This window comes from Metopolophium dirhodum, chromosome 6, assembly GCF_019925205.1.
Source record: "Metopolophium dirhodum isolate CAU chromosome 6, ASM1992520v1, whole genome shotgun sequence".
NCBI classification, from domain to species: Eukaryota; Metazoa; Arthropoda; class Insecta; order Hemiptera; family Aphididae; genus Metopolophium; species Metopolophium dirhodum.
Genome location: NC_083565.1, coordinates 4,514,221 through 4,529,109, shown reverse-complemented (window position 1 = coordinate 4,529,109; position 14,889 = coordinate 4,514,221). Strand labels below are relative to the sequence as shown.

General features: G+C 35.5%; 1 protein-coding gene across 1 annotated transcript in view; it reads left to right on the top strand.

Annotated features, from left to right (window-relative positions):
* The window catches only part of LOC132946171 (tyrosine-protein phosphatase Lar-like), a 156,203-nt gene extending 142,408 nt beyond the window's left edge, over window positions 1–13,795 (top strand). The window contains 15 exon segments of the mRNA XM_061016031.1: window positions 839–978; window positions 1,076–1,272; window positions 1,415–1,575; window positions 1,667–1,938; window positions 2,579–2,935; window positions 3,024–3,443; window positions 3,509–3,625; window positions 3,699–3,893; window positions 4,551–4,804; window positions 6,426–7,347; window positions 8,500–8,655; window positions 9,229–9,540; window positions 10,569–10,849; window positions 11,066–11,201; window positions 11,712–13,795. Of these exon segments, the coding sequence (XP_060872014.1) occupies window positions 839–978; window positions 1,076–1,272; window positions 1,415–1,575; window positions 1,667–1,938; window positions 2,579–2,935; window positions 3,024–3,443; window positions 3,509–3,625; window positions 3,699–3,893; window positions 4,551–4,804; window positions 6,426–7,347; window positions 8,500–8,655; window positions 9,229–9,540; window positions 10,569–10,849; window positions 11,066–11,201; window positions 11,712–11,780 (3,989 nt within the window). The 3' untranslated portion in view covers window positions 11,781–13,795.
* The last annotated feature ends 1,094 nt before the right edge of the window (window positions 13,796–14,889 follow it).

Genomic DNA, 14,889 nt, shown 5'->3' with positions numbered 1-14,889 from the left:
GCTGCACACATTTTGTATTTTGGCAGCTCGACAATTTTTTTACGCACATATTTTTACACACACGTATTCATATAATATATAATACGACTGCGTATTTATATTTTTTTTTGTTTTTTGTATTTTTGACACTAAAAGTATTTTTATTGTATCTTTTTGGTACGATTTCGCACTATTTTTTATGCGAAACCGTCGTGTCTGTCTCCCCGTGGTGATCTGGTCGTCCAGAAATGAATAGTGAGTACACAAATATCAACGCAACCAAAACGTAGTAGTGGACGAAAATAATAAGGTTTTTAATTTTTTTTTTGTCAACCCGTAGCAGTGATCGTCCGTTGGCTAGCTCGGCGATACATTTAATATTTTTGGATTTTTTTCCTTTTACTTATATTTTTTAACAGTACTTAACCAGAGTAATCCTTGATATTGTTTTGGTAGATTTTGATTTTTGATCAATATAACAATCCTTAAATGTATTTTTTTTATTTTTGTGTTATCCTAATCATTTAATTTTATTGGTTTTTTAATAGTGTAACCCCGATTTATTTATCTTTTATTCACCTTCCAAATTTTGATTTTTGTTTGAAATGATATAATCGTTTTTTACTTTTTTATATTATATTATAATATATAATATTCACTCCGACAACGTTATTTTTTCTCGCAACTAAAACGCGATGGACGTTATCGGAGTGACGCAAGTCAAATGGATGTAAAAAAAAAGGAATTGATCATGTTCTAATCCTTTTTACCATTTCGCTTGTTTGCACAACGTTCCGTAAAACATTCTTAAATATTAAACATATCTAACTCGCCATGTATGTGTATCGGTATATAACAGTGCCAGGACCTCCTACCGACGTCAAAGTCCTGCCCGTCAACTCGACGACGATACACGTGCAGTGGCGACCGCCCACCGAAGAGGACCGTCATGGAATCATCAGAGGCTATCACATACACGTCCAAGAAGCCAAGCCCGAGGTAAGCGTGCGTTGTCGCCGGATGGATATAAACCGATATCGATCATAATTTCGCAATTATTGTTTACCTAATCCGTTTCGTTTTTCTTTGACCACAGGGCAACGCGCTGCTCAACGAACCGTTGAGATTTGACGTTACAGATGCACTAGAGAGCAACGTCACCGGCCTGCAACCCGATACCCTGTACGCCATCCAGGTGGCGGCCATCACTCGTAAGGGTGACGGCGACCGCAGTTATCCTGCCAAAATCAAAACGCCCGGCGGCGTACCTGTTCGGCCCGTCGTGAACCTCAAGTACTAATGTTTACGATAGTCCCTGATTAAATAAATTCAATATGCAATAATTCACAAATATTATATTTTATATTCATATTCGCGCGTGACGAAAACAAATGTGATATTTTGCCCTAAAAAATAATACCACGATGACTTTCAGGGTTTTGGAACGAGAACCAAAAGTCAACATCGAACTGGAATGGACCAGGCCGACAAACACGTACGGCGAACTGTTAGGATACAAATTGCGTTACGGGATCAGGGGACAGGAAATGTTCGAGATCATGATGACTGAAAACAAGAGGCGCATCACCGATTTAGGTATATATCCTAACGTGGCGTTTTGTTCGTTCGACCTATAGTTTGCGATTGATTGTTCGTTAGTGGATACTAACCTAATATTGTTTTTCAGAACGCGGCGTTGAGTACGAATTTCACATATCTGGTCAAAACCAAGTGGGCTTTGGCCAAGAAGCCACAGAGTACTTCAACACTCCCGAAGGCCCACCGACTGGTCCGCCGATAAACGTGTCGTATGAATTTCAAACACCCGACGTGGTTTGTGTCGTGTGGGACGAGCCGTCTCGCGAACATCGTAACGGACAGATTATCCGCTACGACGTACAGTTTCACAAAAAAATTGATCAGTCTACCATCACACATAGAAATACCACACTGAAAAAGGTATGAAGAGTGTAAACATTAAATAAATTAAATCTGTGACGAACAATTAGTTAGCAGTTAGCATGTCTTAATGGGTGACCCCTGAAGATCTGCTTTCCCCTTCCCAAAAAATTATCTGGAAGTTTATTTATCATTTATTGACAAATTCAAAATGAAAAAAATAAACTTTACATTAGTTGTTAAATTGTCAACACAAAACAAAAATATAAGTTACTTTGTAATTTATATTTACCTAAGAAAATTAGTTGTTTGATTTTTAGTTATAATTAACATACGTAATGTATAAACTATATTGGGCTTCTATAATAGATAATAATGTCATTCATTGTTATATATTATTAATTAATAGTATAAAATTAATTTTTTTTTTTAATTCTTAATAACATCAAAAATATAGTTTTATATTTTTAATACAATTTGTAAATATCGAATTCCAATAATAATAATACAAATTAAGTATTTAAAAGTTTATAAATATTAATGAGAATTCAGTTAAACTACTATGTGCGTGTGTAACTATGATAAATTATATGCATGTAATATAAAATTATATCAGCCAAGTACCACCTCCTATGTGTGCCTTACATATTCGTTATAATATCAGATTTAACTGTATTAATATGTTTCGTTTTTGTCTTAGGCGGTATTTTCTGGTTTAGAAGAAGCCACGGAATATGTTGTCACCGTTAGAGCAGTGACTGCTGAAGGTGAAGGGCCGTGGAGTCCACGTATGACCATAAACACTACCAGAGAAATGGTTCGTGCTCCCATGGGTGTTAAGGCTGTAGCAACATCAGATCAAAGTATACAAGTGTGGTGGGAAGCCGTCCCAGTGCGAGTAAAAATCAACGGTTATCGTATTTACTATACAATGACAGCAGTTGAAGATCTCAACCAATGGAATGTAAAAGATGTTCCTGCCACTGAATCCACAGATCTTGCTAATCTTGAAAAAATGGCTCAGTATGCTATAGCAGTGGCAGCTCGCATCGATAATGTAAATAATATAGTATCTATTTATTTGAATTGACTCTTTTTCATTTTTTTATAATTAACTATATTAATTGATACTTGTTGATTTACAGGGTTTTGGAAGACTGTCCGAGAAAATCACCGTCATAGTAAAACCAGACGAGGTACCATTAAACTTGCGTGCATCAGATGTAAGCACCCACAGCATGACTTTATCATGGACTCCGCCTATAAAATTAAATCCAATTGGGTACAAAATCTCATTTAATGCAGTTAAAGAATTTAGAGATTCACAGGGCGTAACCCAGTTGCAAATGGTACCAACTCGAATAATAGAATTGGACAAATATGTTTTGAGCCACACAATCGATGAATTATCACCATTTATAAGCTATGCTGTAAATGTTAGTGCTGTACCATCTGACCGTAGTTATAGACCCCCTTCAAGAATTACTGTTACCACTCAAATGGCCGCTCCACAACCAATGGTCAAACCTGATTTTTTCGGCGTTGTAAACATGCAGAAAATACACGTGCGTAAAATTGTTTAATTATAATAAATACACTTTTATAAACTTTGTTTTATGTTGTATATTAGGTTATATTACCTCAAGCATCAGAAGAATATGGTCCGATTTGTCATTATTACGTAGTAGTTGTTCCAGAAAATCCTGACACTGCGCTTATGAATCCAGATGAGTTTTTAAATCAAAAAGTAAGCATTAGTAATGCATATTTGGTAATTTATATGTTAACAGGTTATTTAATATATTTGTTTTAAATTTTAGCTTGTTGAAATTTCCCAACAAGAGTTATTAGCTGAGGGTGAGCCTTACATCGCAGCTAAATTCCCTCACAGAACCATACCTTGGACATTTTACCTAGGCAATGGTGAGACATACGATGGATTCCTCAATCGAAAACTAGACCAAAATGTAAAGTACAGAATATTTGTTCGAGCATTCGTTGACACCCCACAAAAAGTAAATAATAATAATTCAAATAGCAATATTACACTAAGGCTGTAGTTTTAAAACATAAATTACACAATTAAACAACGTCGGTTTGGCTCATGACTTGCTACCTGGTACAATAATTTTCAATGTGCCTGTATAAACCAAATTTTTATTTTTTTTAAATGCAAAACAGTTTGTATCATCACAAATATTAAAAGATTGTAAAAGGTTAACTTAAATGAGCTAAATGTCCAGGTGACCAATACAGATATCAATGCTAGGCGGTATTTGATGACCAAAAATTCTCTATAAAAAAAAAAAAAACTGTTCAAATTACAAAAATATCTATAACACAAAGAGGAAAAATGCAATTTTAAATTTTAAATTTTAATAATTAAATTTTGTGTAACATAATATATCAAATTTATATAAAGGTAATCATTGTTTTTATACATTTGCATATTTCTTTGAAGCTATTTATTCGACAAAGCTGTTTATTTGACATAAATTTGTTTCTTATTAAGTAAAAACTCAAATAAAAAAAAAAAATTAACATTTTTATTGATTTTGGGTCTCCAAATAGAAAAAAAAAACTTAGGGCTCGGCGATCGTCAGGTAGCTGGGAGAGCCAGACTGACACTGCAATAATATATAATTTAATTTAACCTCAAATTTATTTCTTAGCATTTATACACATCTAGTCCATTCTCTGAGCCTATATCGTTGGAAATGCGTGAGGTTGGCCCTGAAGAAGTACCCAAGCGACCTGAATTAAGAGATATGAACCTTCCTAGCAACACAGGCTCTAGTGGAACAACAAATGATCATGTGAGTGTCAGAAGCAGCGCCACTCCACCTGGATTGTTATGGCTGGTTGGACCTGTAATTGCTGCAATATTGCTGACTGCTGCATTAATATTATTGTTTGTGGTTAAGAAGTAAGTTTGATTGGTTTTTATATACACTAGGGAGCTTTGCTCAATGCTCATTTCGTTCGCTCGACCACCCTACTTTTAGTACATAACTGTTAATTATTTCTTTATTTTTAGTTGCCATAACATTGATATTTACCGAATTATAAAAATGTCAATACTTTTGTATCTTATAGAGATATACATTGAGTATTTATTTTAAGATCTCCAATTATAGTATTTTTTAATAAAAATATTAGATTAAATATTTCATTTAATTTACTTGGTATACATTAACAGGCACAAACTTTAAACTAGAAGAGTACTATAGTTTATAACAATAATACTCGTATATGCATAGTCCTAATGAATGGTGTTATTTATTTTTGCTGAAAAAATCCCATTATAGGTAAATAACTCCTAACTAATTGTATGTACAACATAGTCTGTTTTGCAAAAACATTAACAACTTTGTAAACATCTATGTGAAAATCATAGTTTTTGTCAATATTACTATTTTGATCAGTGACATAATAACTTTTAAGATAACATCTTTATAATTTTAGGTGTTGTATAATTCCTCTCAAATTTCCACATGCAGTCTATAATTTAATAGTCTATTGTTCAAAATTGTCTACATAGAGTTGTTGCCAAACAAACTGGTGGTTAGTGGCTCCGCCCGCCACAACGACATTTTACACCTAATACAACTTTATTTATTTTACTAAACCACTTTATATAGGTATCTTATAGTTTCTTATGTGGTACATAAAGTGACACTGGCAGCATATACTAAAATTATAATTAATAATTAACAAATGTCAATATAATACAATAGTAATCTTTTAATTGACTTTCGCTATCCAATATCCACAGTCAAAGTTGTACTCATAAACATACTTTCAATTAGACCTTGTGGATTAGTCATCCAGTCCATATTGTTATGGTTTGTGATTTTGTATTGATTTTTATTTTGGGTAATTATTGTGTCATGTCTTGTTTTAATACTATAAAACAGTTTTATAATGGATGACGGAGGTACAGTGTCAAAACCTATGTGTATAATTAAATAGAATATTATTCATTTTTAATTTTATACTAAATCACAATATTTGATAGTATCTTGTATCTTATACATTTTTTAGTTAAAATATATTAGATACATTTTTGTATTTATATTCAATATTATGAACCTTCAAGTCATGAATTATAAAGCAATTAAATTAATTACATTAAAATTGACAAACTTAATAAAATAAAGAAAAATATTATGTTATTTTTAATTTAAAACATAACAAACATTACTTATTAGGGTTTCCTGCCTGAAGACTTTAATAAAACAAAATACAATTTACATAAATTTAATATATTACTGTGAATTTCCTATTTAATGCACAATTTGTTTATGGTTATTGTATTGATTTTTTTTAGGGAGGATGGGGGGGGATGTAATTCTTACAATAGTAATGTGAGCCTAATCTCCTTCGAACTACCCCTCCCCCCCCGTTTTTTACTATAGACTGTGTAACCTTAGATGAAAATCACTTTTTCCTTATTTCAATATCTCCACCCCCCCCCCCCTCCCGTCTAGCTATATCTTCTACCGTGGTGTACTATATTGCGCTTGTGTTTGTTTTTCGTTCCACAGGCGCCGCCGTCCGAGCAAGTACGGTGAGACGTCGGGCGTGACGAAACCACTGATCGGCAACTCGCACCCGAACAACGACCCGGTGGAACTACGCCGGTTGCAGTTCCAAACGCCGGCGATGGTATCGCACCCGCCGGTGCCCATCAACTACCTGGCGCAGCACATCGACCTGTTGAAGGCCAACGACAACTTCAAGTTCTCGCAGGAATATGAGTCGATCGAGCCGGGCCAGCAGTTCACGTGGGACCACTCGAACATGGACGTCAACAAGCCGAAGAACCGGTACGCGAACGTGATCGCGTACGACCACTCGCGGGTGGTGTTGCAGCCGCTCGCCGACGGCTCACCGGGCAGCGACTACATAAACGCCAACTACTGCGACGGTTACCGGAAGCACAACGCGTACGTGGCCACGCAGGGCCCGCTGCAGGAGACGGCCGGCGACTTTTGGCGCATGTGCTGGGAGGTGCGCACGTCCACCATCGTCATGATGACCAAGCTGGAGGAGCGCACCCGGGTCAAGTGCGACCAGTACTGGCCGGCGCGCGGCTCGCAGACGTACGGGCCAATCACGGTCGCGCTGGTCAGCGTTCAGGAGCTGGCCACGTACGTGGTCCGGTCTTTCCACCTGACCCGATCCAGCGACGCGGAGACGCGTGAGGTGAAGCAGCTGCAATTCGGCGCGTGGCCCGACCACGGCGTGCCCGACCACCCGGCGCCGCTGCTGCAGTTCATGAAGCGCGTGCGGGCCGTCAACCTGGTCGAGTCCGGCCCGGTGGTGGTGCACTGCAGCGCGGGCGTTGGCCGCACCGGCTGTTTCATCGTCATCGACGCCATGCTGGAACGGGCTAAGAACGAGCACAGCGTCGACATTTACGCGCACGTCACGTGCCTCAGGGCCCAGCGTAACTACATGGTCCAGGTACGGGGATCATTATCGTCGGACGGGTTAATGGTTGTAGGGGGTAGTGTAGGGTAGGTAGGACTTGGCGCACACCAAAGTATGTTTGTTCGCAACGTTTTTCGCTGGCCACCCTTGTTGCTTCTTCGGCTAACTTAAGTATTACTATTTAGTTACAGTCTAGCAACGTGTTTCGCAAAATCTTACTGCTGATCAATGTTACGCGTATAAGTATGCTATTAGGAGATGTTAGTATGTTACCATTGGGTTTCTTCCTCAACACGATATTCGTGTTACTTTATTCTGTTTTTTTCTCTATCTAATTTGCTTATTGTAATTATTGTGTACAGATTGTAAAATGTCTTTCTTAATAAAAAAAAAAAGTATGCTATTAGTATGAAAATAAAAAAAAACACTGTTGCTAATAGTTTTAAAGTTAACACTTAAAGGGATTCGATACCGGGATTTTCTATTTTTGTCTAACACACGCGCGACATAGTATTTTAGACGTGTTTTTTGGAGATGCTAAAATCAAAAAATCAAAATTGTGGGAAAGTCGATTTCAAGTAGACTTGACGACGAATTCAAATCTGTTTTCAGAATTCTCATCACTTCATTAGATCGATTGATATGTTTGGCAAAGAATCCGTCAAAATTCTTATGTCGCGCGTGTGTTAGACAAAAACAAAAAATCACGGTATGGAATCCCTTTAATGTCGTTTTTAAACGAAATAAATTAACTACATTTAACAATAATTATTATAGTATAACTTGGAAAGTGTAAATAATTTAATATGAATTAATCAATGCTCCGTGTCAGAAAAATATGGTCAGGTAGATAAACATTGCGTATCTGTATCGACGTCAAAAAATTGTTTTAAATTGTTATATCGGCATATTTACAATGTCATATTATTTTACATAAAAGCATTTTTCACAAATCTTTTAATATTTTTTCCGGTAGCCCGCATGGTTGAATATATAAGCTGTTCCTTGCAATAGTGTTTGTTATTTTAGAAAAATTGTGGTTCTGACATATATAAATGGAGTTGATGTAAGACTTAGGTTATCTGGATGACATTTAACGCGCGAGGAACGTCATTCCCTTCACTCATTTATGTAATCATTGGTTATCACATTAAATTTTAATCTTATTTATTTTTCTCCCTACAGACCGAAGAACAATATATATTCATACACGACGCTCTCTTGGAAGCCGTTACGTGCGGCGAAACAGAAGTGTCCGTACGCAACTTACCCATGCACATTCAACAGTTATCCCAGATGGACGTTGGAACGACCGTAACCGGAATGGAACTCGAATTTAAGGTAATAACACTGTTCGATTTTAGACCATAACCTGAAATGCGTACATTTTGTGAGGGCCATCAGAAGAAACCCGGACGATCCAGATTGGTTTGTTTGTGTGTGTGTATGTTTTTTCTGTCTTACTGTTTAGACTTTTGGAAGTTCAATAAAGTTTTAAAAAATAATGTTTACCCAAATTACGGTTTATTATATTAAATATGAGTAGACCTATCGTGAAACACTTTAGTGACGTGTTAAAATATAGTTGATAAGTCGAGGCTCCGAAATTAACTTAACCTGGAGCTGTCTTGCTAATGGGTCAATTAATTTAAATAATATTTTCTAAGATAAATATTTATTTTACAACTGTCAAGTTGATTTAACAATGATTAATTTCTCTATAGAAATTGGACTGTTGTGTATTACTTTAGAAAAATAAGTTAAATGATTTTCTGTTGCTTTATGCACCGGGCAACACCGTTCCCTATTCCTTATATTACCTACTTGTATCAAGTTATCATATTATGTATAATTGTATACGTAATATTATGTCGATTGAAAAGACCCATAGTCATAATATTATGTCTGTTTCAGAAATTAACGTTGGTCAAAAGCGAATTCTGCCGATTTGTCAGCGCCAGTCTGCCCGTTAACAAGCCGAAAAACCGTTTGGTGCACTTGTTGCCGTATGAGAACACCAGGGTGTGTCTGAGCGGTGGATCGTCACGGGGCCTGGAAGGATCGGACTACATAAACGCCAACTTCATAGACGGATACCGGCAGCGTGGGGCTTACGTCGCGACCCAGGGACCGCTGCAGATCACCACCGACGACTTTTGGCGCATGCTGTGGGAACACAACTCCACCATCGTGGTCATGCTCACCAAACTGCACGAGTTGGGAAGGGTGAGACGACCGCATATAAAGTTATAATAATGGATGTAACCGTTTTGATATATCGCTGTTAATTGACTGCAGGCCAGCGGAAGTGAAGGGGTCAACGGTACAATTTTTACCCCGGGCCCTATTTTAGGACAATTTTTTTGGCCCTCTAAAACATTCCCGATGAACTTATAACATTTTAAAAATATTATAACGTTTATCAGATCATATTTTATATGATTGAGATAACTCGAAGTTACCCGCATTGGAGCCTATCATCTCTAAAATAAGTTTCTTTATAAAATATGATGAGACTCATATACATTTTATACGTGCTCCTATTGTCTTTTGTAAATCTGTGTCCGAGTGCAGGCTGCCAGATGCGATCGAATTTCCAAAAAATCATCGTGTATGTAATAATATTCTAAATGGAAAATTCTAAAATAATAAATGTTTGTATATACACATCCTTGCATGCAATTTTAGATCAAAAATACGCCAGCTACCAATTTATGATGCAAACAATTATTTTTTATTATAATATAAGAAAATCGGTAGCAATTCGTTTTTTACACCTTCCTCAAAAAATATTATCGAATTACGAAGATAATAATGTTATTTTTAATGATGCACTAATCTATCGATCGCACAAATTAACCGTCTTTCCACGTTTTAAAATTTTAAACTTATACATAAATGCAGCGCTCAAAACTATTACATTTAATTACATGGCGACAGCTGTTTCTGCAGTTTTTGGTACATAAAAAGTTTATGTGAACATGGCGGGGAACGTTGAACGCAAAAGTTTAAATATCGTTATGCCAATGACTGTAAATGTTCAGTTTTTTTTTTCTTTTTGTACGACAGTTTTACGTTTAAATATGTCAGATATTTGTGAATTGTAATACACCCTGTACATTGTACAAGTATAGTTTCTGTGGGTAGGGGAAGTGGTCGGAGTTCCCGTCTTGCATAGAGTCTCGAGTGTTTATACAAATAGTTCCCACGCAGTCAAATCATGGTCAAATAATTTATTTTTGAATGCTTTACAGGAGAAATGCTACCAGTACTGGCCGTCCGAACGGTCCGTCCGGTACGACACGTTCGTCGTCGAGCCCATAACCGAATACAACATGCCGCAGTACATACTCAGGGAGTTCAAGGTGACCGACACGATCGATAACGGTTCGCGGACCGTCAGGCAATTCCAGTTCACCGACTGGCCGGAACAGGGCGTGCCCAAGTCGGCCGAAGGGTTTATAGACTTTATCGGACAAGTGCACAAGACGAAAGAGCAATTCGGACAAGAAGGTCCGATCACCGTCCATTGCAGGTATAAACATAGAAAAAAATAACAATAATTGAATATTTAAAAATAAAAATATTTTATTCAAATTAAGTTGTGTTCATGATGAAATTATAAAATTGTGTTAAGTGTTCGTCCGGTGTAAGACGAGGATGACTTAAAATAACATTAAATAACTATACACCACCATTTCCGGTGAAAATCGATACATTTATTTGAACTAAGGTAAAAATAAATTTACAGCGGCGGCGTGGGCAGGACGGGTGTGTTCGTGTCACTGAGCATCGTGTTGGAGCGGATGCAATGCGAGGGCGTAATCGATCTCTTCCAGACGATCCGGATTTTGCGGACGCAGCGTCCGGCCATGGTTCAGACGGAGGTTGGTCTTACTGCAAAAATTATTATATAAACGTTACAACATTATATACAAATTTTCATCTCCCTAATCACTGTAATACTAACCCCCTCCCATTTGGGGAGTGATAGGATATACTTAGGCACCTCTATTTTTTTGTTGCGTCTCATTTTCATGTTATAAAGCTTACAAATTGGTGGTACAACCGATGGCCAATGCATAATAGCATAGTATATTATAAATTAATAAGGAAGTAAATAAGTGGTATGCTTTTAAAAACCTGTTTCCAACTTCCAACTTTCCAATTTGTTTAATTAATTTCAACAATAATTATGTGCTTATATAATCCTTCAACCCCATCCATAAAATACATTGTATTTGCTGTGACGAAGAAAAGAGTACTACTAAATCGTTACCTGGTAGGTACGATTAAAAACCCGTGTCCTGCTAGAATTTTGGCATTTCTATTAAAAAAAATTTGGTTCGAATTGCACCACCGCCCTAACCTATTTTTTTTGTTTCTCTCACTCGCAGGAACAGTACCAGTTCTGCTATCAGGCGGCCCTCGAGTACTTGGGGTCTTTCGACCAATACTCCGACTGAGACAGGCCAGACGTGTTCACCTACACTGAGCACGCGGTTTGAGAAAATAAAATGTAATACAAATACTATTACGTTTGCAAACGCGCACGTGGACAACCGGAACGCCGCCGTCGCCGCCGCCACATATAGATTATTAATACTATATTATTATTACTATTATAATTATTAAAATTATTATTATTATTATTATTATTTTAGTCGGCTGTATATATAGACGTACTATACTATAACGTATGTATAATGTAATAGTCTTATATGCGCACTCGCACACAATTTAGTGTCTGCAGTGTCCGTCTGTTGTAAAAAATCTAGTCTCGAAACACATCACATACATACAAACATACTCACTCGCACTACGAACACACAATCGCACACGTGTATGTAACGCGTTTGGGGGGGGGGGGGGGGGGGTGAGAAATGCCTTTTATGCCTCGCCATGTACGCGTGCTTTTAAAATATTGTGTATTAGTCGTGATAATAATATTATTATTATTACGATATTATGCAAATAGTATAATACGCGTGAACGGGGTCGACCGCTCTTTTTGTACTTAATGCCCTATACTTTTTTTTCTAAGTTTTTTTATTCGTTTTTTATTACTCGACTCGCGTAGCGAAGACGAATGACGACTACCTCTTCTCTCCCGACCGTTGGCCGATTCGCGGTTCGAACCGAGTGCTGTGGTACTGATCAAAACATAACCACCCCGGTATAATAATTATCGATGCGTCGTACTGCAATCATCAGCAGCTATACCGTACGGTTTTATTTCACGCATAATATTATATTATCAACGTTACACGTGATAATAACGATATGATAATAGTATTATGTATACCTTACATGACGTGTGTGTGCTGTGTATGTATCGACAATTTTTCTAGGGATCGTGTATAGACCGAAAACTTTCGTAACGTGTATATTTAGACAATTTTTAAACTCATAGTGACTCGATATCGTTGTATAAAAAAAAAAATCCATCGACTGATGTATTTAAGGATAATACCTTTTTGTGTTCCACGGTTCATTTTATACTTATATATATTATTTGTAATATTATTATTATTTTTATTATTATTTTTTACTTTTTTAACTTCTAATTAAGTTCGATTTTTTTTTTTATCATTATTATTAATCTAATAGTTGGAGGTTAACGTTCTTCGTCCGACTTTATTATTATTATTATTATTATTTTTTCCTTTTGTACCCGTCGACTATTAATTTTATATGAATATTATTTTTATGCTTTTTTTTCTTTTATTGTTTCTTATTCTAATTTGTGTTACCATCCCCTCTCCCCACCCGGAGGATATTTTGACCGATGATGAACATCACTTTTGCGTTAAATATTTGTACTATTTTTTTTTTAATTTTTGTAAAAAATAAAAACAAAAAAAGACAATATTATACAAACGTACCCGTCCTTGAGGATAAGCGTGTTAGCAGCATATTTCTCATCCAGTTTGGGTTGCTCGTACGTTTTTTTCCACCCCTTTTTTCTATTAACATTTCGGAGTCGCTCACGCTTAATCGAAAAACAATACAATCACTCTTGCAAACATTTGCTTTTTCTATGCTTGTATAGGTATAAAATATGTTATACACACAAATCGGTCGGTTAACCGAATAATCGTTTTGGCATATCATATTATATAATAATAATAACAAAAAGAAGAAAAAAAAGATAAAAAAAAAAAAGATAATCGTTATCCTTGGGCAACATGTTTCTCTTTTGTACATATTATTTAATGATTAGGACACATTAATTATTATTAAAAAATAAAATTGTATAAACAAATGAATGACAAATTCTGCGAAGTGATTATTTAACGTTGTTGGCGATTTGATAGTTGAAAATTGTATTGTAAAAAAAAAAATATATTTGAAAGTAAATTAAATAATAATAAATTGTATTTGTCACCAGCCAAACGGTCCATTATTAGAATATCTAATTGATTACATTGTTTATAGAAATATTAAAGAAAATAAAGATAATATGGATTTGACAATTTTATTTATTTGTTTAGTTAATTTTACATTATAAGTAGGTTGTTAACTACAGACGAGATTGGATTGTTCTCTGTATACCAAAGAATTATCTTTTCTTAATAGTATATTGAGATTTGTAATGTAACAAAACACTGTTGGTTAAGTCATATGAGCATGTTCAGTAAGGAACATTATTCTGTTGAAATAAATAAAAATAAAAATATAGGTACTTCTTAACACGAAAAAAAAGATACAATCTCTTGTTTTTGTAAACAATTAAGTACAACTTAATTATAGTGAAACAAAAGTTGAATATTTCAAACAAATTTATGAAAATACATTACATTACTTATAACATTTTTGACAAAAATATGATCTAATAACAAAAAAGAAAATGTATTTAAGTATTGAATTTTAAGATTTTCACATTGAACAAAATGTCTGGTACAAAGTGAGCAGCACTTTAAGTTGCATTAAAGCAATAACAATTAGTAAAAAAACAGATAAATTATAATACAGGCGATAGAAAAAAGAACACCAGACAAGCTACAATAAGTTTAGGGGAGTGGTACGTGATGCCAAAGTGATTAAGGCCCACTGGTCACCTCTATACTGCGTTATCGCGGCCAGTCCCACGGGCGGAGAGATGGGTGATGACCAGGGCTAGGATTTGTATGCAATAAAAAACGATAAAATATGCATTTTATTTACCAAAATATGCAAAAATATGCATTTAAATTTTTATAAGATAAACACAAAAATATAGTTACAAAAAAAATATTTTTTTGTTGAAATACATCAGTGATTAGCTGTTCGTCTTTAGGGTCACGTTACCAGTTTTTCAAATTTTTCACAATTCTATAAAATTTGAAAATTAAATTTTATATTTTAGTTGCCACTTCAATTATAAGACTTTTACACTAATCTACTACCTGATACCTATTTAGGGGGGGGGGGGGGGTTGATAGGGTGTATTATATCGAGAAAAAAACGACTTTACGGGAATAACGCTCAAGCTTTGTAGAATTGTCGGATTCTTTTATTTATCTGAAAGAAGAAGACTTCCTACAGCCCACACCAATCTCTGATTTTGTATTTTATTTCAAATAATTGTATTAA